The following is a 27,303-nucleotide window of genomic DNA, read 5'->3' as shown; positions in this document are numbered from 1 at the left end:
TTAAAAAATTAACCATTTTGTTGAAAGTAAGATTACATCTCTCCCTCTAAAAATGAAATGAAATAAAGAGAAACAGACAGTCCATCTGGGTGAAATTAAAATAGAGAAAAACAAAACCTGGATGCAGAGTCCCCGCCTCTCGATGGCTTTAGCTGTGGGCTGAAGTCCCATGTTGAGGTCCAAACTTCAAAAGTGGCCTCCAACTGGACCTTGTCCATTGGAAAAGCCAGAAGTAAATATTGATCCCAGGATCAATTAGAGTCTCTGTTGAAGCCGCTGTCTGCTCCAGTTGGAGAGAACAAGCCAGGTCACACTGATAAATAGCTGCTTTCAGGACAACTGGTCAACCCCAAAGGCACAGAGACAATCTCCCTGTCTCTGCACTGAAATTGTTCTTCCCATAATGGAGAAGATGGTGATGAAGATGTTGGTGATATTTGTCCTTGGAATGAACCACTGGACCTGTACAGGTAAGGAGCTTGGGGACCAGGGCTCCTGCCCTTGATGATATAGCTGTTTGGACCCTGGGTCCTGACTCACCATATCCTTGTGTGCTTGTGTGCCCAGGTTTCCCGGTGTACGACTATGACCCGGTTTCCCTGAAGGAGGCTCTCAGCGCCTCTGTGGCAAAAGTGAATTCCCAGTCACTGAGCCCCTATCTGTTTCGAGGGTTCAGAAGCTCAATTAAAAGAGTAAGTGCCTGTTACATCTTCTCTATACTATTTTGTTTTTTTTCCTCTTGTCATTTTTTGAGGTACCCAGTAAAATTTTTCCAGTTTAAAAAGATAACAGCCACTCATCGCTTTCACATTCTTTTTTTGCCAGAGAAAGGATTTAATTACAATTGTCAGAAAGCTCTCAAAGCTACCTCAGATTCCTGATTCTTCTTTCAGTTTTCTTCCCTCTGGCCTCATTTCCTGTTTCCAGATGTTACCCTCTGCTTCTAGACTGAAAGTGCCCATGGTTCTTTCCGAGACGTTTATTAAAAACTGCTTGTTTATTAGAAACGAGGCCTTTTCAAGTTCAGCAGTTCTGCTCCTAATACTTATAGGAAATAAATTCTGGCTTTTGAGCCAAAGAAATCCACTTTCCTTTGTCAATTTGGTAATCGTCTGTTTCCTGTTAGCTTGGGGAAATGGGGAAAAGATGAATTTTCATGGGCTTCCAATGACTAAGAGCATGATTGGCAAAGAAAGAAACAGAATTATCCTTCAAAGGGAATGAGAAACTAGACAGTAGTCGTCTACCCCCTCTCTGGGCCCCGGGTGATTCCACCGCCTGCATGTTGTCTTCAGCAAGCGGGAGCAGAAACAGCCTCCAGCAGAGTTAAGATTAAGATAAGAGATGGGGAACTTCTACAAGGTTACAGGTCTTAAGAGTGAGAACTCATTGCAGCCAGGCCACCCGGGAAATTGGGAACCAAGGAGAAATGACCAGGGGTCCAAGCAATGCCTGCTTCCTCACAGAGGTCAGAGGGCCACTGTGTCCTCTCCACCTTTGTGCTCACATCTCCCATCCCTGCGGGGTGCCGCCTGTATGCGTTATTGCTCAGTCGTGTTCAACTCTTTGTGACTCTTTGGGCTATAGCCCACGAGGTACCTGTGTCCATAGGATTTTTCAGGCAAGAGTACTGGAGTGGTTTGCCATTTCCGCCTCTAGGGGATCTTCCCAATCTAGGGATCCAACCTGCTTCTCTTGTGCCTCCTGCCTTGCAGGCAGATTCTTTACCTCTGAGCTATTGGGGAAGCCCTGGGTACTGCCTTAGCTCTCATCTTGTTTGCCCTTCTCCTCCTGTGAAGGGCACACAGCTGCTGGCTCCACGGCTCCAGTCTCCAAATAAAATATCAATACATTCATCTTGACCCTGCTTCTTCAGAAAATGGCTCAGTTTCTCATTCCATATTCCCTGGAAATGTATCAAATTGTCCCAGTTGTCTTTTCTAATTGGGTCATAGGTCATGAAGATGATGCTTCAGCAAGGCACCCTGCCCAGAACTGGGCTGCTGTAGACAGAGTCAGTCACTTGGCCTGGCTGTCGCAGTGCAGAGACCCTGGAAGATACATGTGGTCAGCTGCCAGGCCAAAGGGAGAGTTCCTTCTGGAGGGGTACCGGACGGAATAGAGAACCTCTCCCTCCCACCCTGGCTGAACTGGCTTCCATCTTTCGCATTTAATGAAATCCACGTGTGTGGCAGAGTGGGTATCCATGGCCTTTTGCCAAGCGTGCAAATAGACAGTTTAGATTTACTTGTAATTTAGCTAGTGCTTGCTGCAGAAGAAAGTTAGTAGTTAATTAAGCGAATAAGAGCCTGAGGACTGCTCCCGAGAGAACCAGTTACTGACACCATGGAAATCTGGCCAGCGGAGATGAGCTAGCTTGAGGCGTCGTCACCCAGAGCACATTCCAGCACACGGGGCCATCTTGGTATCAGACATCTGAGCCCAGACACACAGGCATCTGCAAATAAACATACCTGTGTGTGGGATCCTTGATGAGAACACAAGCAGGAGACTTCCCTTCACTTCCAGTAAGCTGCCTTCTCTCTGGAATTCTGCCTAATTTTGTTTCTTTCCAGCCTTTTCTCATTATTCAAATTCACTGGCCAAGTTCCATCACCATGTCTCTGCCATGAAAACTTCCCTTCTTCTCCCAATGGAAGGAAAACTCTCCCTGTTTGATCTGTCCTGGTGATGCTTCTTGCTTTTTAGAAGTGGTTCACATTTTGCTTTTTATTGTACATGTTCAGTTCAGTTGTGTCTTTGCGACCCCATGAACCGCAGCACGCCAGCCCTCCCTGTCCATCACCAACTTCCGGAGTTTACTCAAACTCACGTCCATTGAGTCAGTGAGGCCATCCAACCATCTCATCCTCTGTTGTCCCTTCTCCTCCCACCTTCAATCTTTCCCAGCATCAGGGTCTTTTCCAATGAGTCAATTCTTCACATAGACAAAGTATTGGAATTTCAGCTTCAGCATCAGTCCTTCCAATGAATATTCAGGATTGCTTTTCTTTAAGATGGACTGGTTGGATCTCCTTGCAGTCCAAGGGACTCTCAAGAGTCTTCTCCAACACCACAGTTCAAAAGCATCAATTCTTCGGTGCTCAGCCTTCTTTATAAAGTCCAACTCTCATATCCATACGACTGCTGGAAAAACCATAGCCTTGACTAGATGGACCTTTGTTGGCAAAGTAATGGCTCTGCTTTTTAATATGCTGTCTAGGTTGGTCATAAATTTTCTTCCGAGGAGTAGGTGGTTTTTAATTTCATGGCTGTAGTCACCATCTGCAGTGATTTTGAGCTCCCTCCCCTCAAAAGTCTGCCACTGTTTCCACTGTTTCCCCATCTATTTGCCATGAAGTGATGGGACCGGATGCCATGATCTAAGTTTTCTGAATGTTGAGCTTTAAGCCAACTTTTTCACTCTCCTCTTTCACTTTTATCAAGAGGCTCTTTAGTTCTTCTTCGCTTTCTGCCATAAGGGTGGTGTTATCTGCATGTCTGGTTCCAAACAGGGAAAGGAGTATGTGTTAGTCATGCCTTCTACAAATGACCTAAAGGTGGCCCCAAATACGCCAGTCCCCCCGGCCCCCATAACAGTAGACCCAGGAGATCCCATCAGAGTCAAGCAAGGAGCGCAGGAAAGAGATGAAGGAACAGATCTCTGGCACTGAGGGTACAAAACAACTCACAAAAGAAGGAATACAGACGCACCAGAAGCATTGGAGAAAGTACATCACGTCTCTAACAGCCAACAGAATCAGAACTGAAACACCAAGGTGAAAAGGAAGGGGAAGAGAAAAAGGGAAACCTCAAACATTGCTAGAGAGAGGGTAATTTGGTAAGATTGTCTTTGGGAAGCAATTTGGAAATAAGTGTTAAGAATGTTTATAAACACGTTAAACATTGAAAATAGCCAATATAATTTTTGATCTTATAGTTTCCTTTCTAGGACTACGTCTAAAGGAAATAAGTGGGAAGCAATTTGGAAACATGCATTAAGCATATTTATAAACATGTTAAACATTAAAAATAGCAAATATAACTTTTGATCTCATAGTTTCATTTCTAGGAATATGTCCAAAAGAAATAACTGGTTTTGTCATGTTTGTGTATATGTGGGAGGTTTGGGATAGAGTTCAGTGGACTTAGGGAGAGGGGTCAGGCCTCAGTATTTATCCCTGAGTTTGCTTCATAAGTCTAGTGCTTCATGAGATTTCCCTGGTGGTCCAGTGGTTAAGACTCCACACCCTCAATGCATGGGGCACTGGTTTGATCCCTGGTGGGGGGACTAAGCCTGCTTGCCACATGGTGTGGCTTGAAAACAAAATATCTCAAAAACTCAGTGATTCTTGATCTGGCTACATGTCAGCATCACCTGAGAGACAAATATTCCTGATGCCCCATAGCTTATATGGGCAAAGAATCTAAATTAAAAAAAAAGAAAGAAATATACTTGACTTCCAAGAGGGAAGGTGACTAATTAAGCCCCAGTTTCTGAGGGTGGAGCTCACATTCTCACACGCTTCCTGGTCATTCTGATGTGTAGTCAGGGTTAAGAACCACTGGGTTTTCCCAGCAGACCTGGATTAAATACTTGGAATTGATTTTGAATAACTTATGCCTTGGACTCCAAGTTTAGAAAAGAATGGGGAAACGTGGGCAAATGGGACTTCAGTCATGAAGGTTTCCTTGCTCCTCGACACCAGGCTCATTCAGACTGTTCCCTCATGGACACAAGCCAAGAAAGACAAGGTGGACATGGACCCTGTACTGGGAATGAGGAAGACAGCGTGGGCCAGACTGGGCTTGTGTTGACTTTAAAAGATGCACAACGTGAGAGTTGTGAGCTAAGTTTTATTTGGGGCAAAAAGAGGACTGCAGCCCTGGAGACAGTACCTCGAAAGCTTTGAGAAACTGCTCCAAAGAGATAGCAGGGAAGGACAGTATATATGTGATTTTGGTAAAGGGGGAATACATGCAGTCAAGCACATTTATTTTTTAGAAAGTTTCTGCTGGTCTCATGAAGCTTCTTCTAGTCAGGAGAAACAGGATTTTCTCATGAAAATCATGAAGAATTTTAGTGCTTTTCTAGAAACGAGGAGATATAAGAATTGGGCTCGTAAAATCAGCTCCTGAGAATATCCAACTGTCTGAAGACGTGTCCTGCCAGTTTTATCCTGAGTAGAGAGTGCCTCCTTTCTGCTCTCCACCCTGAATTCCTTCAAGAGGTGTTGAAGCTCAGCAGCTGCGGCAGCACTTGATTTAATCTTTGTAGAGGTCGACAATGGGCTTCCCAGGTGGCGCTAGAAGCAGAGAACCTGCCTGCCGATGCAGGAGACTTGAGAGCCGCGGGTTCAGTCCTTGGGTTGGGAAGATCCCCTGCTGAAGGGCATGGCAACTCACTCGAGTATTCTTGCCTGGAGAATCCCATGGACAGAGGAGCCTGGTGGGCTACAGTCCACAGGTAGATGGCAAGTGCCAAGTTGTAGTTGACACTTCCATGGAGCTCAGAGTCCATTGCAGAGAGAGAGGAAGAGAAAGGGGAGGGAGAGGGAAGAAGGTGATGATGGAGAATGGGATGACATTACATAAAAAAGTGAAAGAAGTCTCAGAGAGTGGAGAGTCCTGTAGAGAAATTAAAACCGGAGGATGGACGGATGGATCTGGGCTGGGGTGGCTGTCAGATGGGCAGATATATCCACAGAGACACCATATTTGAGCTAAGACTCAGGGAGGAGAACCTCCAGCTGTGGAACTACCCCCTGGAGGGGGTAGGGGTGGGGCTTTAAATAAAGTGAGAGAAGGCCTTCAAAGATCTCTGAAGTGGAACGCGAGGGAGGAGGCCCAGACAGCGACTATGGGAAGCAGGCAATGACCAATGATGGCACTGAGCCCCCGGCACCAGGAGGGTGGGGAGTGGATGAATTCTGGGACACTCGGGGCAAAGCCACAGAAGCTTTGGGATCCTTTCTGTGTCTGTGCCCGTTCCTGTCCACTTTTACTTTTCCTTTACTTTGCATTTTTTGCTTTTTGTCTTCATACATTATTCTAGGCAGATATACCCGAAATTTACTCTTTGTCCAATCTTAAGGGCTTAGTTTGAAAAACCCAAGTGATCTCTGTGTTAGTTGGGCTTCTCCAGAGAAACAGAACTGAGAGAGAGAGACAGACAGACAGGGAGATTGATTTTAAAGAATTGGCCCACACTGTTGCAGAGGGTTGGTGCAGCCAAAGTCTGCAGGGTGGGCTAGTAGGCTGGAGACCCAGGGAAGAACTGGCATCGCAGGTAAAGTCTGAAGGCCGTCAGCTGGCAGAATTCCTTCCTGCTGAGGAAAAGGTCAGTCTTCGTTCTATTTGGGCCTTCAACTGATTGGACGAGGCCCACCCACAGGAAGAAGGGTAATCCGCTTTTCTCAAAGCCTACCACTTTAATTTCATCCAAAAACACCTTCACAGAAACATCCAGACCAATATTTGACCACAGATCTGGACACTGTGGCCCAGCTAAGTGGGAGCATAACATTAAACATCAGAATCTCGAAAAGGAATTGTTATGGGCCTTTTATGGCTTATATATTTTTATTTCTTTTGGAAGAGTAAAAAAATCAGAATATACTTAGTACAAAGAGTCACAAGACTCAACAAGAAGGAAAAAACTAAAAGTAACATCTACTATTCAATCCTCTGAGACGCCCACTACAGACATGTGGCAGATGTCTTTTGGATCTTTTTCTCTTCATATGTGGGTATAAAATACATTTTTAAAGAAAAACAGGACCACACTGTAACACTGATTATAAAGTACTGCATTTTAATTTCAGCCATAATGCTAGGTTTGGGATTTTCTCCAGTTGATTTCTTACTGTTGAGTATTTGGGTTGTCCTACCTTTTTCAAAAAACACAGAGAAGAAATTGGCTGAAAGTGAATTCAAATGAAAAAGCAGAGCTATTAAGCTTTTCTCCATATTCTGGAGTTGTGCTTGGAGATGCAAAAAAGGTTGCAAAATAATCTCACAGTTCAACTAAATGATCAGTATTCAGACCCCCACATTTGCGTCTTTTGAACTATGCCTTTGTCCTGCCGCTTTGCTTTCATCAGACTGCTTTAAGGAAAATTATGGAAGCATAATGCAGGAGGGGGCGCTGTGGGGAGCAAGGGGCAGGAAGGGGCAGAGGGGGCAGAGGAACTGGACAGTGCGCTCCGGCCGATAGACGAGGTTTTACTTGTTTAATGAGACTCATATTTAGTATCTAATATTTAAAAATTATCAATAAACAAGGTGGGAAATAACGGCAAGACTGAGTTTTTAGTCCTTGTTTTCAGAGAACTCTGCTTGTAGCCTTCCTCATTCTGTGTCAGAAACAGACACGAGGACCCCCAGCCCCACCCCAAGCTTGGGGCCTGTTGCCTGTTTCCAAAGCAAAGCATCCTTTTCTTCTCCATCTGCAAGTGGTCTGTAGGGGCTACCCAGGTGGCGTTAGTGGTAAAGAATCTGCCTGGCAATGCAAGAGCTGTAGGTTCGGTTCCTGAGTTGGGAAGATCCCCTGGAGGAGGAAATGGCAACCCACTCCAGTATTCTTGCCTGGGAAATTCCATGGACAGAGGAGCCTGGCGGGCTACAGTCCATGGGGTCACAAAAAGTCGGACATGACTGAGCTCAGGTGTGTGCGCTCACACACACACACACATACACACACGCTGTAACAGCGCTGTAGTTCGGGCCTGAACGGAGCTCAGTTAACACATGTATTTTCTCCGGCAGGCATATCACAGCTTTTCTGCACTTGGGAAACTAGACAGCTTGTCAGCACTAGGCTTGGGGGCCAGTTTCAATAGCAAGATCACCCAGGAAAAGCACAAAAATGAGAAAAACATGCCACAAAGTGGACAATAAAAATGACTTGCGTACAGTCTGGGAGCCAGGACAAGGAGGAGAGCATCACCTTGTCTGCCCCTGGGCAGGAGCGTGTGCATCGGGCCGCTCAAGTTCTTCGCTGCTCAGCGTATGTCCAGGAGTGGCCGTGACAACACCCAGGAATGACTTGGGGTTGAATACACATTTAAGGAAATTTGCAAGTACGGAATTGGTAAATAATGAGGATCCGCTGTAAAGACAGGCCATTAGAATAAGCTTGGAGTCAGGACACCCACATCCAGGTTCTGCTGTCTCAGTGAAGTCCTGTGAACCTTGTAGAGCACTTCCTCCCCTGGCTTCAGAATGAGGGTGACAATCGGAAGCTTAAGTGGTGGGAGATTCTGGCACCTTTTCTTCTTGTGCAAGGAGAAACATTTCTAGCATGTGACCTTCAGGAACACATCTGTAGCAAGCTGCCGCTTTGTTTTTGTGAAGGTCAACGCCCTGGACGAGGACAGCTTGACCATGGACTTGGAGTTCAGGATTCAAGAGACGACGTGCAGGAGGGAATCTGAGGCAGACCCTGCCACCTGTGACTTCCAGAGGGGCTACCACGTGGTGAGTGTGGGGCAAAGGCCACAAGCCTGGAAACAAATGCGAGAGAGCTCTGCCCTCCTCCATCACCCGGAGCCAATTCAAAGTCACACCGAGGTCTTGGCCGTGTCTCGTGTCCGGCCACCCTCGGAGGCACCATTACCTGTGTCCACGCTGTTCCCTGGGTGGGGGCTGTGTGACTCTGTGGTCAAGGACTTAAGCTCTGGAGTCTGCCATCCTGAGTAATCCTGGCAAGTCATTTAACCCCTGTTGCCTCAGTTTTCTGCTCTTTAAAATGGGCGTAATGATGGTGGCAGGCAAAGTGAATACAAAGGGGCCAAGAACAAAGAAAAGCCCCTGAGACATTTCAAATTCTATCTTAAGTGAATTCAAAATGCCAGCTGTGTTCCTGGGGTGAGGTGCATGTCTTATAGTTGACCGTCATGCAAAATGCCGTCTCCCCCACCAGCTTGTGGTCCACGGGTGTCAGGACTGTAGGCTGGTCGGTTCTGCTTCTCCAGTGACCAGCATATGGCCCCATGCCTGGTTATCCCCAGGGGTAGGAGCCCACTCGCACAGGCCAGCACTACCACCCCAGACTCACTCTCTGAGGTGTTGTTCCACGGGTGTAATTTTACTGGTGTGATGACGTCTGTGTTGCTACATAGCAATATCAATTCTGAAAAGAAGACCCTTTGTTTTGTTGTTCCATGGAAACTTTTGCCATGATTGTTTCACAAACACCCCAAACCCGAGTGTCACTAGCATCTGAAGGAAATCTGAGACCAAGGGAGAGCAGAGCAGAGGCCTTAGGGATCTTCCCAATTCTTGTTCTCATGGAAAACCATGCAAGGTGACCAACTCAGTGCTCAGGAAGGGAATGTTTGCTTTCCAGGGGACGTGAAATATAGCAAATGCTCAAGAGCTGCCTCAGCCATCGTTTGCTTTGGCTTAGGTTTTGAGAAATGAAAATGAAATTGACCAAATTCTTCCTTTCTGTTTGCACCATTGTGCCAAGCCCTGTGATGTTGCCTGATTTCTTGGGGAGGTCCTAGTTGTTTACCCAAGCTGCTGGGCGTAGAACTCACCATTTCTTCTTTTCCAGCCTGTGGCCATTTGCAGAAGCACCGTGCGGATGTCTTCTGAACGCGTGCAGAACGTGTGGGTTCGCTGCCACTGGTCCTCCAGCTCTGGGTCCAGCAGCAGTGAAGAGGTATGCACAGGGGCTTGGCATCCTTTGAGGTGTGATAGAGTAGCTGGACCATCAGGTGCCTGGGCAAGAGTCTGGACCTGCAAACTCACATTCACTGTCCCTTACATCTTCCAATCCCACCCCTCTAAGATTTTGAATATGAGCTTAAGGAAACAATGAGCAAAAGTTCTAGACTTAAGTGTGCAGTTCACTGCCTCTCTCATTTAGTGGAATGAAGGGGCCATTTCGGATAGATCAGTGTTCATTTACCAGCTCTGCAACTTAGGTCAGGATATTTAATCTCCATGAATCTGAGGCTTCTCCATCTGTTACATACCAGTAATAAAGACCACCCAATAGGACGCTGAGGAAACCAAGAAAGTTCATGGATGTAAAAGATCTGGTCCAGAGTCTAGCCCATAACAGATGCTCAGTAAATGACAGAACACATCTTCCCCCCCCCCACAAATGCGTTGATAGTCATCTGCAATAATCCTGAGAAATCAATAACATGTAAAATTCTGACTTGGAATTATATTACTTACTGTCTGATTTTCTTACTGAAATATATATCTCATGAGAGCAGGGAATGTTTGTTTTATTGTCTAGGCCAATGTTTGATACAGGGTAGAAGTTTAGTTAATAATTAAACACATACAATAAAACTGAGGAAGAAATTTTAGCAGTATGATACGTAGTATCATACCGCTATACATACATAGTACGTATGATATATACATAGTATGAGGAATGACAGCATAACTGGTATATGTTTGTTTATTCATAAGGGGATAATCTGTCCTTCACTGCTATTTAAAAATGCTTCTACCATTACAAAGCCAAACCTGAACAACAACGTCTTTCTCTGCTTATACTTTTGTTCATTTTTTTCAAGGTTTAAATCTGTAGTGAAAATTACGCGAGAAGAGTATAAAATTTCAACTTCAAGAATTATACATAAAAATAATGTTCCTATATTATGAACATACCCAGGCCCTACATATTTGTTTATTTATTGCCTCATAGTTTGGCATGTGGGATCTTAATTCCCAGACCAGAAAATGAACTCGTGACCCCAGCATTGGGAGCGTGGAGTCTTAGCCACTGGACTGCCAGGGAGGACCTGGGCCTTACATATTTTATATGAAGTCCATTTTAGAGTTAGGAAGGAGTGATGCTCATGACTGAGGAACTCCTGTTACAGTCCAGTTCAGTCGCTCAGTTGTGTCCGACTCTTTGCAACCCCACGGACTGCAGCACGCCAGGCCTCCCTGTCCATCACCAACTCCTGGAGCTTGCTCAAACTCATGTCCATCGAGTCAGTGATGCCATCCAACCATCTGATCCGTTGTCATCCCCTTTTCCTCCTGCCCTCAATCTTTCCCAGCATCAGGGTTTATTCAGATGAGTCAGTTCTTCTCATCAGGTGGCCAAAGGATTGGCTGATCACTTCAGCATCAGTTCTTCCAACGAATATTCAGGACTGATTTCCTTTTGGAAGCACTGGTTGAATCTCCTTGCAGTCCAAGGGACTCTCAAGAGTCTTCTCCAACACCACAGGAGTGCCTTTACTGTTAAAAGGAAAATTGTGCAAAAATGTTCAGTTGAGCATAGCCTTGTTGATCGATCTTGTTCTCACTGGCAGTGTTTGGGGGTCAATCTCCCGGTGATTTCTGGGTGATTTCCTGTCTCCTTGCTGCTAGTTCAGGTACCCAGGGCCTCCTGTTTGACTCCAGTAAAGAATTCAGGAAGTGAGGTCAGCTTCACAGCTGACACATTGGTGCACGCCTGGCCAAGCTAAGCCAGAAGTGACAAGGACCAAGCATCATGTCACAAGCATTTTGTGTTGACTTTGTGGTTTATGTGGGTGAAGCCAGGAGACAGCCAAGAGTAAGAAAGACACATTTCTGGCCCTTGTAGAGTCTGTAGACCAGTCTGGGATATCCGTTATGCAGGGGTTACCCTGACTACCAGACAGGCTTTTGGGAACACAGAGTGGGAGGATGGGTGCACGTGGGGCAGAGCAGGTTTTCCAGGGAAACTAGACGGTGGGTGACCTCAGGATGAAGGGCACAGGGTGTGGAGGGGTGGGAAGGAGAGATTTCAAGCACAGGGGAGAGCATGACGGGGTTCCCTGAGTATGAGGGAAGCTAAGCTGACAGGTTGAAATGGACAGAAATCCATTGTAACTGGGAGCAGAATGTGAGAAGAGAGGCAGAAGGCGGGGCTGGAGAGGACCCGAGCCTGGTCAAGGTGGACCTCATGGGTCTTGCCAGGATCCTTGGCTTGGGGCTACTTGAGAATCACAAGTAGGGAGGTGACAGAATAGATGGAGAAGAGATTGGAGCTAGGTAAGGATGGAGCGATGGGAGGCTGGCAGGGCAGGTGAGACAGGATGCTAAGGGGAACTGGGAGTTAGTGGTGAATGTCCCGAGAAAGGGATGCCAATTCTTCTGTGGCCTTTAACACAGTAGAGATTGACAAGCGGGCCCCGGTTTAATCCCTCTTCCATCTCTGATTTGAGAAGTTGATTCTTGCACAGCCCGCAAACCTGTTGCAACTTTCTCATCGCAGACTGAAAGCTACTCACTTTTCTTCCAATCCCAACTTTTGTGTGAAGGCTCTGATACAAAGTTAGTCCCTGAAACAAACACAATTTTAAAAATAAACTCCTGGGTTGCTTTCCATCAAAGATTAGGAAACTGTAAAAAATTATGAGGAAGTAAAAAATTCCTTAAATTTAAGGATTCTGCAACTTGAAAGAAAGAGGAGAAAGCAGATGGAGGTTTAAAGTAATTCCTGGAAACTATAAAATAGGTTTCTTATATGAAACAGGAAGAAAAATTAGATGACAGCTGTTAACCATTTTCAGTGAAATAAATGGTGGTACTACAAACACGAAAGACAATCGACTGGGGTGAATTTAGACAAAGAACAAATAAATCATCATTGGAAGTAGGGAATAAAAGAAAACTGAAAAAAAAAAAAACCCTCAGAGTAATGAATATAAAGACCACTTGAAAAACATATGTAGATAGTAAGAGAATTTCCAGAGAAAAGAATATAATGTAAAGAACGATGGAAGCCAAAAATAGAGACTAAGACCAAAAATCCCAATTATTATGAAATATTGTTATGAAATGTCTTATTTATATAAGTAAATAACTTATTTTATGTAATAAATAGGTTTTTATTATGAAATAAGACTTAGGTCAAATGGAAATTATCTGGCAAGAATATAGTAAGAGAAAGTGTCTCTAATATAAAAAACTTGGGTTTTCCACGACATAGTTATAATAAGTATAAAAGCTTTGTTAAAAGGTTTGAAAAAATAAATTTCTGAAATTGCTAATATTCTCTCTTAACCAAATAAATATTTAAATTATGGGTAGTTTTAATTATTTTTATAGTTTTAGTATTTTAGAAAATATTTAAATATATTTTATATTGTTATATTTTAATATTTAAAATAAATATTTAAATTATGGGTGGTTTTAATTATTTAAAAGTATTTCAATATTATTTTTATATTTAAATATATTTTATGTATTTTTATAGTTTTTAAATTTGTAAGAGAAGTATGTAGAGGGTAAACAATTTCTATCTGGCATGTCAGTCAACCACACAATTGCAATGCTAACATCTGTAACTTGGTGAATGGACTTAACTTTGGGCAAATCTTTCTGATTTGGAGTGGGGGATGAAGTTTGACTAGAGTTCAGCCTTGAGACTCAAAACAGTTCAAAAAGAGAAACTGAGAAAGAATGAACAGGAATTCTGGACTCGAGGGAGGAGAGTTACAAGTATTTCATTTATTTACTCTCTTCCATTTCAAATGACAGAACTTCAGCTGGAAGTGGGCTAAGCCAAAATGAGAGGATTCCCTGGTTCACATTCCCAGAACAAATGGGAGGAGCTGTGCTGGCGGATGACTCCGTTTAGGGCCCATCAACAACACTGGGGCCACTTTCATCTTTCCTTCTCCCCTCCTCTTACTGCTCGTGAGTTTTCTCCTTGCAGCAGGAGGCAAGACCACAAGCCACTCCAGATTCATATCCTCCAAACTGAGGAGGAGACTGAGCCTTTCTCTCTAACCTCTTGGTATCCCTACCATTAGCCTGGCTTGAGGCATGTGTCTCATTAAAAAGAAATAGTGCTGTTACTGAAATAGAGTTCGCAGACCATACAATTCACCCGTTTAAGGTGTACAATTCACCCAGTGGTTTTGAGTGTATTCTAAAGATTGAACAGCTGTCGCTGCTATCTAAATCCTGAACGTTTCATCATCTCCAAAAGAAATTCCAGTACCCCTTCCTCTTACCCTATTCTTTCCAACACTCAGTAACCACTAATCTGTTGATATTTTCTTTCTCTATGAAGTCACTTTTCTGGCCATTTAATATAAATAGAAGCATGCAATATGTGTTCTTTTGTGACTGGTTTATCTCAGCGTGTTTGGAGGTTCATACATGTTGTAGCATGAATCAGTACTTCTTCTGTGGTGGAATAACAGTCCATTGTATGGATAAACCACATTTGATTTATCCATTCGTTAGCTGATCAAAATTGAGGTTGTTTCTACTCTTTGGCTATTTTAAATAATGATTCTGTGAGCATTCATGTACAAGTTTTTGTGCAGGCATGTATTTTTATCTATCTTGGCTATTCACCTATAAGTGAAATTTCTGGAGCATAAACTCACTTTTTGTGTTAATTTTTGAGAAACTGCCAAGCAGTTTTCCATAATAGCTGTACCGTGTTATATTTCCACCAGCAATATATGAGAGTTCCAGTTTCTATACATCCTATCAACACTTGTTATTGTCCGTCTTTTTTTTTGAGTCATTCTAGTGGATGTGAAGTGGTATCTCTTTAAGATTTTGATTTGCATTATCCTAATGAGTAATACCCTGGAGAAGGAAATGGCCACCTACTCCAGTACTCTTGCCTGGAAAATTCCATGAATGGAGGAGCCTGGTGGGCTACAGTCCATGGAGTTGCAAATAGTCGAACATGACTGAGTGACTTCACTTCACTAATAAGTAATAATCAGCTATTTGTGTATCTTTTTTGGAGAAATGTCTACTTGAATCCTTTTCAATTTTAAATTGGGTTATTTGTCTTCTTGTTGTTGAGTAGGAAGAGTTCTTTGTATATTTTGTATATAAGTTCCAAAAAAATTGCCAATGTTTTCTCCCATCTGTAAGGTTTTTTTCTTTCTTGATGGTGCCCTTTGAAGAACAAAAGTTTTAAAGTTTAATGAAGTCAAATTGATCTACTTTTTTCTCTTGTTGTTTGTATGTGTCTTTCATTGAGATTCATGGCCCACTTTGATTAGGAAGCGATCCAGCTTCATCCTTTTGCTTGTGGATATCCAGTTGTCTCAGCACCATTTATTGAAAACTTATTCTTTCTCCCACTGAACTTTGCCACCTCCTAGACCAGTCACTCCGACAAAGGTCAGCAGGCTTACTGGCTGTTAAGAATGGAGAGGGTGACAGGTAGGCGGCCCAGACAACTGGAAGAAAAGTTGTGAGCCAAACAGCCACCTTACTTTGTGACTCTGGGCTTTCAAGGGCTTCCCTTGTGGCTCAGCTGGGAAAGAATCCACCTGCAGTACGGGAGACCTGGGATACCCATTCCAGTACCTGGGATACCCATTCCAGTATTCTGGCCTGGAGAATTCCATGGACTAAGCCCATGGGATTGCAAAGAGTCAGACATGACTGAGAAACTTTCACTTCACTGGGCTTTCAGTGGCTTCATGAAGAATTTTCGTGCACACTGTTTCCTATTGAACCCATATGGGGACTACATAGAAAGAAAACTCCCAGATTTGACTTGAACACAGTCTATCAGCAAGTCCAGGTAACAGAGTTCCTTCTTTCTGGTCTGCATCTGGGAGTCATTTTGAGTCTAGTGGAAATCTTTTCAGATGACTTAAACTTCATATAAGTTGCTCTTCCCCATGTACTTTTTTAGACACACATGGCTTCCCTGGTGGCTCAAGGGTAAAGAACCTGCCTGCCAATGCAGGAGGTTTGGGGTGGAGTTCAGTGGAGTTACGGAGAGGGGGACAGGCCTCTATCTGTATCCCATAAGCCCAGTGGTTCATCAGACCTCCCTGGTGGCTCAGTGTAGCTAAGACTCAGCACTCCCAAAGCAGGAGACTTGGGTTCAACCCCTGGATGGGAAGATCGCCCTGGATAAGGAAATGGCAACCCAGTCCAGTGTTCTTGCCTGGGGAATCCCAAGGACAGAGGAGCCTGGACGCCTACCATTCGTGGGGTCACAAAGGGTCAGATACGATTCAGTGACTCAACACCAATACGTTCAAAACCATACATTAATTAAAGTGATTTAATATAGCTTATTGCCTTATTTCATTAAAAGTTGTGTGAGTCTTCCAGTTAATAGTTGCATATTTTGCAGTGCCTTTCCTTTTTCCTCTTTCATGTGCTGATATATACCAATGCCTGAATTAGATGTTTTTTGGGGATATCTTGGGATCCTCTACATCAAGAAACAGTCACCTGCTTGGTAAGTTGAGACCTTTTTAATATTTAGATCTTTTAAATATTTTTTTTTCATGAATTAACTTCAGATTAAAGCTCTCTATCAGGGAATCATTTAAAACTGGAAATAGCTCTATATAAGCTTTGTACAATGACAGAAATTTTGGAAAATAAACATTTGCTTTTGCTCCTTTCTTAACAGTAGGCAAAAATGACACAGCTCTTCATTTAAGCAACTCTTTTCATTTATGCAGAGACTTTCCAGACATATTTCCATTTCACGGCTCTAACATCTCTGCCAGTTAGGCAGGACAGTTGCTGGTTTTCACCCTAAGAGGGTCTCCCAACTTGAACATGCTTGTTACTTCCTGGGTGCAAGGCCAGTTTTAGGACTCAGGTTTCCCAGATGGCTTAGTGGTAAAGAATCCGCCTGCCAATATGGGAGGCAAGAAATGCAGATTTGATCCTTGGTTGGGGAAGATCCCTTGAAGGAGGAAATGGCAACCCACGCCAGTGTTCTTGCCTGGAAAATCCCATGGGCAGAGGAGCCTGGTGGGCTACACTATGCGGAGTCACAAACAGCTGGACACGACTGAGCACGTACACGCATGCAAGAATGCACACGTGGAAAGCTCTGGACTAGGCCTCATCTGGCTGGCGGGGGCTGCAACCCTCCAGCCATGTCACCAGAGTTGAACATCCCTTTCAGAATCTTGCTTGGGAACTGGAGGGTTGTCCACTTCCCCTTCATAAGCAGTCTCTCATTTGAAGGCGGGTCAGGTGAGTGTTCTATGGCTTAGGAAGAATTTTTGCATGTGTGCTCAGTTGCGTCCAACTCTTTGTGACCCCGTGGGCTGTAACCTGCCCAGTAACTCTGTCCATGGAATTTTCCAGGCAAGAATACTGGGGTGGGCTGCCATTTCTTCCTCTAGGGGAGCTTCCTGACCCAGGGATCTACCCAGAGCCTCCTAAATCTCCGGCATCTCTTGCATTGCAGGCAGATTCTTTACTGCTGAGCCATCTGGGAAGCAGAAACCATTTTTACCTATTAATAAAATAGGTAAATAGGAGGATTTTCCCTATTGGAGCTGATGGCAGTGAGTCTTTGGTGATCTTCCACCTCTTCCTTGTGGGAAAGGTGTATTTGTGGCATCAGTAACAAAATCATGGAACATTCCAGAAGTGGGCAGTCATAATTGCCTTATGACTATTACTGTATTACAGGCCTCACTCCTGACAGATCCAGAGGTGAACCGCTTTATGAACGATCACGTGGTAAGTGGTCCCGTTTTCTTTTGCCAGATACCAACACATCCTCTTCTGATCAAGCCAGAATGCACTGAAGCCATGTCATAGGAGATAAACCCCTGAAATACAAAATATTTTAAAGGCAAATGAGAAGAACAGTCCTGCATAAACTTGTTTTGCACATCACTGAAAAGCTGACTTTGAGGCATTGAAACTCACTTGAAATTTATCAGGATTCAAAGTATCAAATCTGGCTGAGAAAATTAGCACTGACCTCCCTCCTGTCCCAGTCTGCAACATTTTCTAAAAATCCCAAGCTCTTATGAGCTCCTCTTTACCCTCCACCTTCAACTGTACTTTTCAGCAAGCAGACAGAGCTATCAGTTATTTAGTTTCTCCCTTTTATAATAAGTTTTCTCATTTAACCATCATGATGGCTCTATAAACCAGGAGTATTATCTGTTTACACAGAAGAGGGGAGTAACAACTCATGATGTTTGTTGGGACACAAAATGCTCACCCTCTACTGATTGACAGTTTCCTCCTTCAGCTTCACAACCATCTCGACAGGGAGCACTACGTTCCTTCCCATTTTGCAGATGAGCAAACTGAGGCTTAGTGAGCTTCTGTAACTTGTTCAAGGCTTCACGGCCAATGTAGAACTTTGATTCCGGTGGGGAGTGGCAGACACAGGACCTAGAGAGAGATCTGTCAGACTCTGAAGCTTCTGTTTTTCCCAGGCCACTTGCCAGAAAAATTGTGAAATTTACTCTCTGATCAGAGTTCTCTATTACAAGAACACAGGTATCAATGTTTCATTGCACTCAATGTCTGACCATCCTTCAGCTTACTCCCCGTTTGTCTGAAGTACTAAAGCTTAACAGTACGAGGCTTGCTTACAAGAAGGGCCCAAGTTTAGACCTCCTTCAGTGTGCCATTTTGAAAGAAATACAGTTATTCTAACAACGTGACCACTACTGAGAACAGTTTTGAACACTGTTTTTGGAATCACCTGCAGATTCTAGGGCCCATTCTTTTCAGCATCAATAGTGGTGGAAAGCATGTGCTCATGGATTTACTTTTGGAAATAAATTCAGTTAATTAGATTAATGACCAACTTCGGTGCCTTAGCCGTCTGTTGTTATTGTTCAGTTGCTAAGTCATGTCCAGCTCTTCGTGACATCATGGACTGCAACACACCAGGCTCCTCTGTCCTCCACTAACTCCTGGAGTTTGGCTCAAATCCATGTCCATCTATTGCGGTGTGTCAAATGACCACACAGCCTAGCAGCTTAAAACAGCAAACATTTATTGTCTGATAGTTTCTGGGTCAGGAACCCAGCAGTAGCTTGGCTGGGTGTTTCTGGCTCAGAGTCTCTAGAAGGTGCAGGGAAAACATTGACCATGGCTGAGACCTCATCTGAAGGCTTGACTGGGCCTGAGAGACCCACTGCCCAGGTTACTCAGGTGGTGGTTGGCAGGGCTCAGTTCTTTGGGGCTACTGGACAGAAGGCTTTGGTTTCTTAGCATACCGGCCTTTCCCCAGGGCTGTCTGAATGTCCTCAAAGCATGAAAACTGACTTCTGCCAGAGAACATGATGAGAAAGAGATGGAGAGAGAGGAATGAACAAGCCACAGAGCATCCAAGACACACAGTCTTTTATTTCCTGATTTTGCAAGTGATATAGCATCACTTCTGTGTAGTTTATTAACCACACACACTGACCCTGGGCCAATGTGGAATAATACTCAAGACTGTGAATTCCACCACGTGTCCATCTTGGGGGCGGCTACCACACTGGGATAAATGTCATTTGGGACAAATATATATATATAAATTTATATGGATATAAATTAATGTGACGGATCCTTTTTATATTCCTTGGAAGATAATCCCAGAGCTGAATTCTAAAAATATTTTGGGCTTTGGGACCATCATTGACTCGGATGTGCAGCCATCTCGGAGACTGCTTTGAACATGACAATTCAATTTAATTCAACAAATGTGTGTGACAGGCCCTGGGCAGATCCCACGGAGAACGGAGGGATCAATGTGACAGTCCCTGCCCTCGAGGGCTTACAGAGACGCGCTCGGCTGTAACACCAGGCGGGCGAGAGCTAGGGAGGCTTGACAAGGAAGATGAGGTCATCGTGTTCCTGCGGAGCCTCTTGGCAGTAGGGACTCAGATGGTGCTGGTCACATAGTCACGCAGTCTGCGTTGTCTGAGGTCTAGATGTGAATGACAGAGCCCGTATATTCCCTTTCTGTCTTCAGAGATGAGAAGAAACTTTCCTCTTGGAAATAGAAGGTACTCAAACCCGTGGCCCAGAGCAAGAGTAAACCCTGGCTTTGAGTGACAGCCTTGAGGTAAGGGAACATGGCTAAAAACACGTGTAATTAGAAGTAGAAGCTACTGGAAGGAACGCCTTATAGCCGCTGCCCCTGCACCTCCAGATGTCTGCAGTCCACTCATCAGCTCGCATCTCACCTCCCACCTCTCTTCTCTCCTCCCGGATCCTGATCCTCAACTGTCCCTTCACTCTTTGCCCCGTGGCTTTCGCATGTGCTGCGGCCAGTGTGTTCATATTTCTCCACTTTCAGAGCAAAGATTAAACAGCGAAGAAACAGAACAGCCCCTTTCTTGACCCAGCCTCTTCACCCTAACAGCTGCCTCCTTGTCTCCCTCCTTCCTTGTCAGATAAGTTTTTCGATGATGTGTGTGTATTTGTGCTTAGTCACTCAGTCGTATCAGGCTCTTTGCGACCCCCACCATGGACTGTGGCCCATCAGGCTCCTGTGCCCATGGGATTTCCCAGGCAGGAATACAGGAGTGGGTTGCTGTTTCCTTCTCCATGGGATTTTCCTGACCCAGGGATGGAACCTGTGGGATGTCTCCTCTGTCTTCTGCATTGCAGGTGGGTCCTTTACCCGCTGAGCCATTGGGGGAGCCCTAAGCTTCTTGACAAAATTGTAGCCCAAGGCTGCTGCCGTTACCCGCCCACCTCCCATTCACTTTTTGGCTTTTTGCCAACTGAATATTAGCCCTTCGACTCTCTGATGTCTCATCTGCCTTCCTTTTCTTGATCAGTCGTTTAAATCCTGACGCCCGTTCTTGCGATCTCCTTCACCCAGTTCTTCCCTCCTCTGTTACCTCTTCCACATGCCTGCTTTCCAAACACATATTGCTCCCCTCGCTGCATCCTGAGATCCAGGCTCTCACGTCAGCTGCCCACTGCATGCAGTCGCGGTGAGCATCCTGGAGCCCTTGATGGCCTCCTCTTCAGCCTTACTAGAGGCATCGCCACCCACTACATCTTCTCCTGTTCAAAAATCTATAGTGTCATTTGCTCTTTAAAATTTTTGTTGAAGTATAGTGAGTTTACAGTGTGTGTTATTATAGTTTCAGATGCATAGCAAAGTAATTCAATTATATACATATGTATCTATTTTTTAAAAGATTCTTTCCCATCACAGGTTATACAATCTTGGCTCTTCTTTACCCTTCATCTTCTCCCAACATCCACAGGGGTCTGATCCTATGGATTTTGCCCACATGTTTTCTCTGGCTTTAGCCCATCACCACTCACATCATGCTATCTTGCCTCAGCTCCTGATTCCACACTGTCCACCTTGCACGTGGCCCCCAGGTTTATCTGGAAGTGCAGAGACTCTGACCCTTCTCCATGCAAACCTCACGCAATCAATTCACTTATAGGACAAAGTAGAGACAGACCATGAGCCGAGAGGAAGGACAGCCCACTTGCCCTTGTGCTGGAGGCTGAGCCCTGGTTCTGCAAACCCACACTGTGCGCCACTGGGCCTCATGTGTATGTATAATAAACTCCTAGCTACCAGGGCCTGGAGCAAAGGCAGTTTTGTCTTTTTAAAGCCTCCCAAGTACTAAAGGAATGTGACGAAAGCACCCAAAAGGGATTTTTGGATAAAATTATACTTATAGACTCAGAGAACATTCATTCTCACACACAGACACACATAAGTTAATCATGAAGCTTGTGCTGTCACAGGTTTTAAGTTTGCATAACACTGTATGCTCTCAGGATAAAGTCCAAATTCCCTAGTGTGGCCCGCAAAGGCCCTTGTGGTCCGTCCCTTGCCCACTTCTTCAGCCTCATCGCTGCCAAGTCCGCCAGCCCCGAAGCTCCAGTGACACGGAAATACCTGCGGTTTCTTCTGCTGAAACCTCTATCTGGAACATGAAAAAGTGAAGTGAAAGTATTAGGTGCTCAGTCATGTCCTACTCTTCTGCAACTCCATGGACTGTAGCCCACCAGGCTCCTTGTCCACGAGATTCTCCAGGCAAGAATATTAGAGTGGGTTGCCATTCCCTTCTCCAGGGGACCTTCCCAAACCAAGGATCAAACCCGGGTCTCATGCACTGCACGCAGATTCTTTACCATCTGAGCCACCAGGGAAGACCTACCTGGAACATCCACCTGGCTAATTCCTTCTCCTCACTTACATCTCAGCTCAGCTCAGCGTTACTTCCTCTTAAGGGTCTCCCCAGGTCAGAGTATTGTCCGTTTATGGGCTCCACTATTGCTGGGAGAATTACCAATAACCCCAGATACGCAGATGACACCACCCTTATGGCAGAAAGTGAAGAGGAACTAAAGAGCCTCTTGATGAAAGTGAAAGAGGAGAGTGCAAAAGCTGGCTGGAAACTCATTATTTAAAAAAGAAAGATCATGGCATCCCGCCCCATCACATCATGGGAAATAGATGGGGAAACAATGGAAACAGTGAGAGACTTTGATTTTCTTGGGTTCCAAAATCACTGCAGATGGTGACTGCAGCCATGAAATTATAAGATGCTTGCTCCTTGGAAGAAAAGCCATAGCTTGCTCATAAGCAACCTAGACAGCATATTAAAAAGCAGAGACATCACTTTGCCAACAAAGGTCCATCTAGTCAAGGCTATGGTTTTTCCAGTGGTCATGTATGGATGTGAGAGTTGGACTATAAAGAAAGCTGAGTGCCAAAGAATTGATGCTTTTGAACTGCGGTGTTGGAGAAGACTCTTGAGAGTCCCTTGGACTGCAAGGAGATCCAACCAGTCCATCCTAAAGGAGATCAGTCCTGAATGTTCATTGGAAGGACTGATACTAAAGCTGAAGCTCCAATACTTTGGCCACCTAATGCGAAGAACTGACTCATTTGAAAAGACCCCGATGCTGGGAAAGATTGAAAGTGGAAGGAGAAGGGGACAACAGAGGATGAGATGGTTGGATGGCATCACCTACTCGATGGACATGAGTCTGAGTAATCTCCAGGAGTTGGTGATGGACAGGGAAGCCTGGGCTTGCTGCAGTCCATGGGTTTGCAAAGAGCTGGACACGACTGAGCAACTGAACTGAACTGACGTCCCCATGACAGGTCGCTGCAATTACCCATTTCTCCTCTGCTTCATCTGACTTCCCCAGGTCCTCCAGGGAAGGGCTGAGATAACTTCTGTTGCCAGCATCTCCCAGGGCCCCATACAGAGCCAGGCACCCAGCAAGCAACAGAAAGTACTTTTTTTTTTTAAGTGGATGACAGAATCTTTCATTTTGGATATTGAGCTTCTGTTATCAAAAAAGTCAGCTGAGCTTAGTGTGATTAATTTTTAACAGCCGGAATTTGAAAGAGGTCAACTGACATTTTAACTAAAATCGAAGAGAAATTTACCAGCAAAGCTGTATAGGATGAAAGATGCAAATGGCAGATTTTCTTTTGAATCTATGAGCACCCTAAAAATAACAGCTAACTTCAGGCTGAGATCAAGAGAGTACTCATTACAAAGAAACAGACTCATCAGATTCCTTTTTTATAAACTTAAATCATATCATTTGCTTTACAGAACATTTTCAAGGGGAGAAAATACAATTCTCAACAGATTGATTGCATGTTATTTATTAATAATTATTCTGCATGTATATATATTTATATTTAATGATTATATTATATATTATACATATTATATAATATATAATGATTATATTATATATATAATGATTAATAATGATTATACTGGACGTGTGTGTGTGTGCATGCTCAGTTACGTCCAGTTCTTTGAACGACCCCATGGACTGCAGTCCACCAGGCTCTTCTGTCCATGGGATTCTCCAGGCAAGAATACCGGAGAGGGTTGACATTTTCTACTCCTGGGGATCTTCCCGACCCAGGGATTAAACCCAGGTCTCTTACATCTCCTGCACTGACAGGCAGACTGTTTACCACTGTGCCACCTGGGAGCCATATATATAATGATTTGATTTCTGTAAAGAAGTTGATCACTTAAGAAATGTTTCTTTAAAGGCAATACACACCAAAGGGCAAATGCTGCTGTCCTGGCCTGGACATTGACCTTGCCTATCCTCCCAGTTATAACCCTGCACTTCCATGACCCTCAGCAGGGCAGGATCCCTACAGTCCTAAGATAAGGCCTGTCTAGGGGGCCCAGTGAGGAGGCCAGTCCACCGTGTCTGGAGTCTGGTTCCAAGCTTTCTCTGCCGCTTTAGGAGGGGTGAGGATGACGCAGTTCTTCAACCCCTCAGGCTCAGTTTTTCAAAGATTTATGATTATTATTATTTTTACTTTTGTCCCTGCTAGACCATGAGCTCCTTGAGGATGTGTTACCTTGTTGTCCTTATTATTTTAGTTTAGTAACAAGAAAATATGATTAATAATATGCCTGTACTGTTATTAATAACAATATCCTATATCTAGATCCTAATGCTAAAAATAATGTCTGTAATACAGTGAGTTCCCTCCGGTTGAAAGAAAGAAATGAGCCAATGCAGGATCAAATACAGGACTCTTTTCAAATTGTGAATGACATGCTTCTAGTGGGGAAAGGTCTCCAGAGGCAGAGCCTTTGATTCATCTAGAATCAGAATCCTCAGAGCCTGGCTTAGTTTCTGGAACAAATGAGGAGCTGAGGAAGTATTTTTGTAATTTAATAACCACTGTTCTAGGGTTCTTTCAGACTGCTAGAAGATTTTTTTAATATGTGAGAGTGGGTCGTGAAAGAGAGTGTTTCAACAAAGAGGTCTGAGATTCTTTTTCTTATCTGCTACTTTGAAATAGCAATCGGGGAAAGCAGGTCTCAGCTCTCATGTTGAAAGGAATCTGTTTGAGAGGCTCACAATGTCTTGATCTCCACAGCTGGCCTAGTTCTGATTTCTGTACAGGGCAGTGGTCCAAAGACTACAAACCACACTGCCTGCACCCAAACCATGGTCACGCGAGCTATACGCGTTCCTTAAGGCTGCAATGTGGATTAGCGTGGAATTCCTACCCTATGGCTTCCTTCGTAGCTCAGAGGTAAACGAATCCTCCTGCAATGGAGGAGTCCTGGGTTCAGTCCCTGGGTCAGGAGTATCCCCTGGAGAAGAAATGGCAACCCACTCCAGTATTCTTGCCTGGGAAATCCCGTGGACAGAGGAGCCCGGTGGGCTACAACTTGTGAGAGTGTAAAGAGATGGACATGACTAAGTGACTAACCCACTACCACCACCTACCCTGTATGGCCAAGAGCAGCAGAGGAGGCAGTTACTGGCGGGATCTGTTGTCAATAACCGGTGAGAAGGAATCAGTCTCCTGACTTTTGTCCAACAAATATTCATCAAATGCCTGCCTTTTGCCTGGCCCTACACCAACGATCAGAACTCTCAAGGGTGCCCGGGTCTGTGTTTGTGCCTTTCCACCATGCTGCCTTATTTAAATCCTGCAACTGTCCAAGTGAAGTATCATCATTATTACCTCCATTTTGTAGATGACAAAACTGAGGCCTTGGAGGCCCCTCCTCTCAGAGCTGGTGCTGAATTGAGATTTAGTTCCCGGTGTCTGTCTGTCTGTCTGTCTCCAAAGTACCTCCTTTCCTTCCTGCAATACTCGACCTCATGTCAATATCTCCACACTTAGAAAACAGCACGAGGGAGAAAAACCTCAAGGATCATTTGTTTCAGAAATATTTGTAATGTGCTGGGTGAAGCACATATGGAGGATGACCCAAACACCCGAGCCACCACGGTGAGCCTGCTGAGTGATTTCAGTGCTTAGGAGTCAGGATTATTAGTCATTACCTCTTGTCATGATTTCCAAGATAGCCTACCCATCGGGAGAGACAGACTCCCATGCAAGATAGAAGAGCCCAGTCAGTGTCTGGAGGCAGAAAACTAGACTTCCTCACCCTCTGCTACGACACTCATCCCCTGCACGTGCTTACTGACTGCCCCACCAAGCACAGTGTGTTCTCACTACTTGCAGTAGTGATGTGCTACAGAGACGCTGCAAAAGTTGAATCAGTGAACACTGAACCCCCTCTCCTGCGGGAAATACAGGGTTAAGTTCCTATGAGCCTTTGGTCACTTTTTGTCCAGTAATCTGTATGCATCCTTCACGTGTGTTTCTGTTGAAAGATGTCTTATTTAATACATATGGTTGATTTATTAATATGGGACTCACAGCCACAGCCCTGTTACTCCTGCCTGAAGGAAGCTTGTCTCATGGATGTATAATTTTCCACCAGGCACAGCACGGTCTACTCACACTCAGGGCACTAGACAGCACTTGAGGACTATATGTGGGGGGCATTTTAAATAGCAAAATCGCCGACAAAAATAACAGAAAAACAAAAAACGTGGCACCAAATAGACCCAAGAGGACCCTTGTTTACAGCATGAGAGCCAAAACCGGGCAAATGGCCTCGTATGAGCTCACTTGGGAATGTGTGCAGTTTTTCTTACTCTGAACATTCTAGAATGACTAAAAAAGGGGCCCAGAAGGTAAAGAATCTACCTGTAATTCAGGAGACCTGGGTTCGATCCCTGGGTCAGAAAGATCCCCTGGAGAAGGGAATAGTTACCCACTCCAGAATCCTCGCCTGGAGAATCCCATGGACAGGGGAGCCTGGTGGGCTACAGTCCATGGGGTCGCAAAGAGTCAGACACAACTGAGAAACTAACGCTTTCACTTTCACTTTATAAGTAAATAGCAGCCAGGAGACAAATCTCTGTGCGTAACGAGGACCTACGGTACAGTGGGCTCCCCACGCGTTTATCCCTAGTTTCTCTGTGATCTCTCTTGTTCCTTCCCACCTGGTGTCTGCACCTGCTGTCCCCAGCACCTCTTTCAGGCTTTGGCTCTGTATTCACCCTTTGGCTCCATCTGGCTGTTGTCCATTCATTTCCTGCTGAGCCTCGCAGCTGAATTTCATGCTGACGAGCACTCCCTTCTTCCCTGAAATCCTCTGGCTCCTGAGACGTGGCCTCCTTGGCCCTCCTCTCAGCCACAACCCCCAGTGGATACTCAGTGCATACACGTTTATCGAATGGTTGAATGGCAGATGGATGAATGAATAGTCCCGCCTCAGATGATCCCGGTCCTCCCATGGCCAGGCTTCCGCCAGTCTACTCCTTACCTGACTTGACTGGTTCCCTCCCTCTCTCATCACCGGCACCTCCTTAGTTCAGACTGAGTCCAGGATCTGGTTGAGCCTTTCCTCGGGGACGCTTCCTTCTCTGAGACTTGGCCTTCCTTCCTGGGACTGCATTGCTGTTGCGTGGACTCCATGATCTCGTCTTCTCCCAGAAGGTGTCTCTCACGCCCCCTTTTTTTTGTTCAGGGGACTGGCTGCTTTGCATAGTTTCTCTAGTCTCTGGTCCCTCTTGGATCCCTTTTCAAGCAGCGCCCAGGAATGCTGGGTCCTGTGCCTTCACAGTAAGAGTGTGAAACGTGTGCCACACGGTCTAACCCTCCCCTTCTTCTCTCTTTTAACAGCAAGATGCATTGGAAGGAATAGAAGTTCCAGTGAAGAAAGATACCTCATGGATTGTGTAATTTTCTTTTGATCAATTTCAGTCCCTAATAAATGGCTTACTTTTCCTCTTTCA

At 44.8% G+C, this 27,303-nt stretch overlaps 1 protein-coding gene across 1 annotated transcript; it reads left to right on the top strand.

Annotated features, from left to right (window-relative positions):
• Positions 259–27,303, top strand: SPP2 (secreted phosphoprotein 2). Its single transcript, XM_005678749.3, has 8 exons — positions 259–470; positions 568–692; positions 8,356–8,478; positions 9,560–9,667; positions 16,132–16,186; positions 17,386–17,436; positions 19,685–19,777; positions 27,191–27,303. Exons 1-7 carry the CDS (start codon positions 404–406, stop codon positions 19,765–19,767), a joined length of 612 nt encoding a protein of 203 aa, XP_005678806.2. The 5' UTR covers positions 259–403; the 3' UTR covers positions 19,768–19,777; positions 27,191–27,303.

This window comes from Capra hircus, chromosome 3 (genome assembly GCF_001704415.2).
Source record: "Capra hircus breed San Clemente chromosome 3, ASM170441v1, whole genome shotgun sequence".
NCBI classification, from domain to species: Eukaryota; Metazoa; Chordata; class Mammalia; order Artiodactyla; family Bovidae; genus Capra; species Capra hircus.
This window is presented reverse-complemented; position numbering and strand designations above follow the sequence as displayed.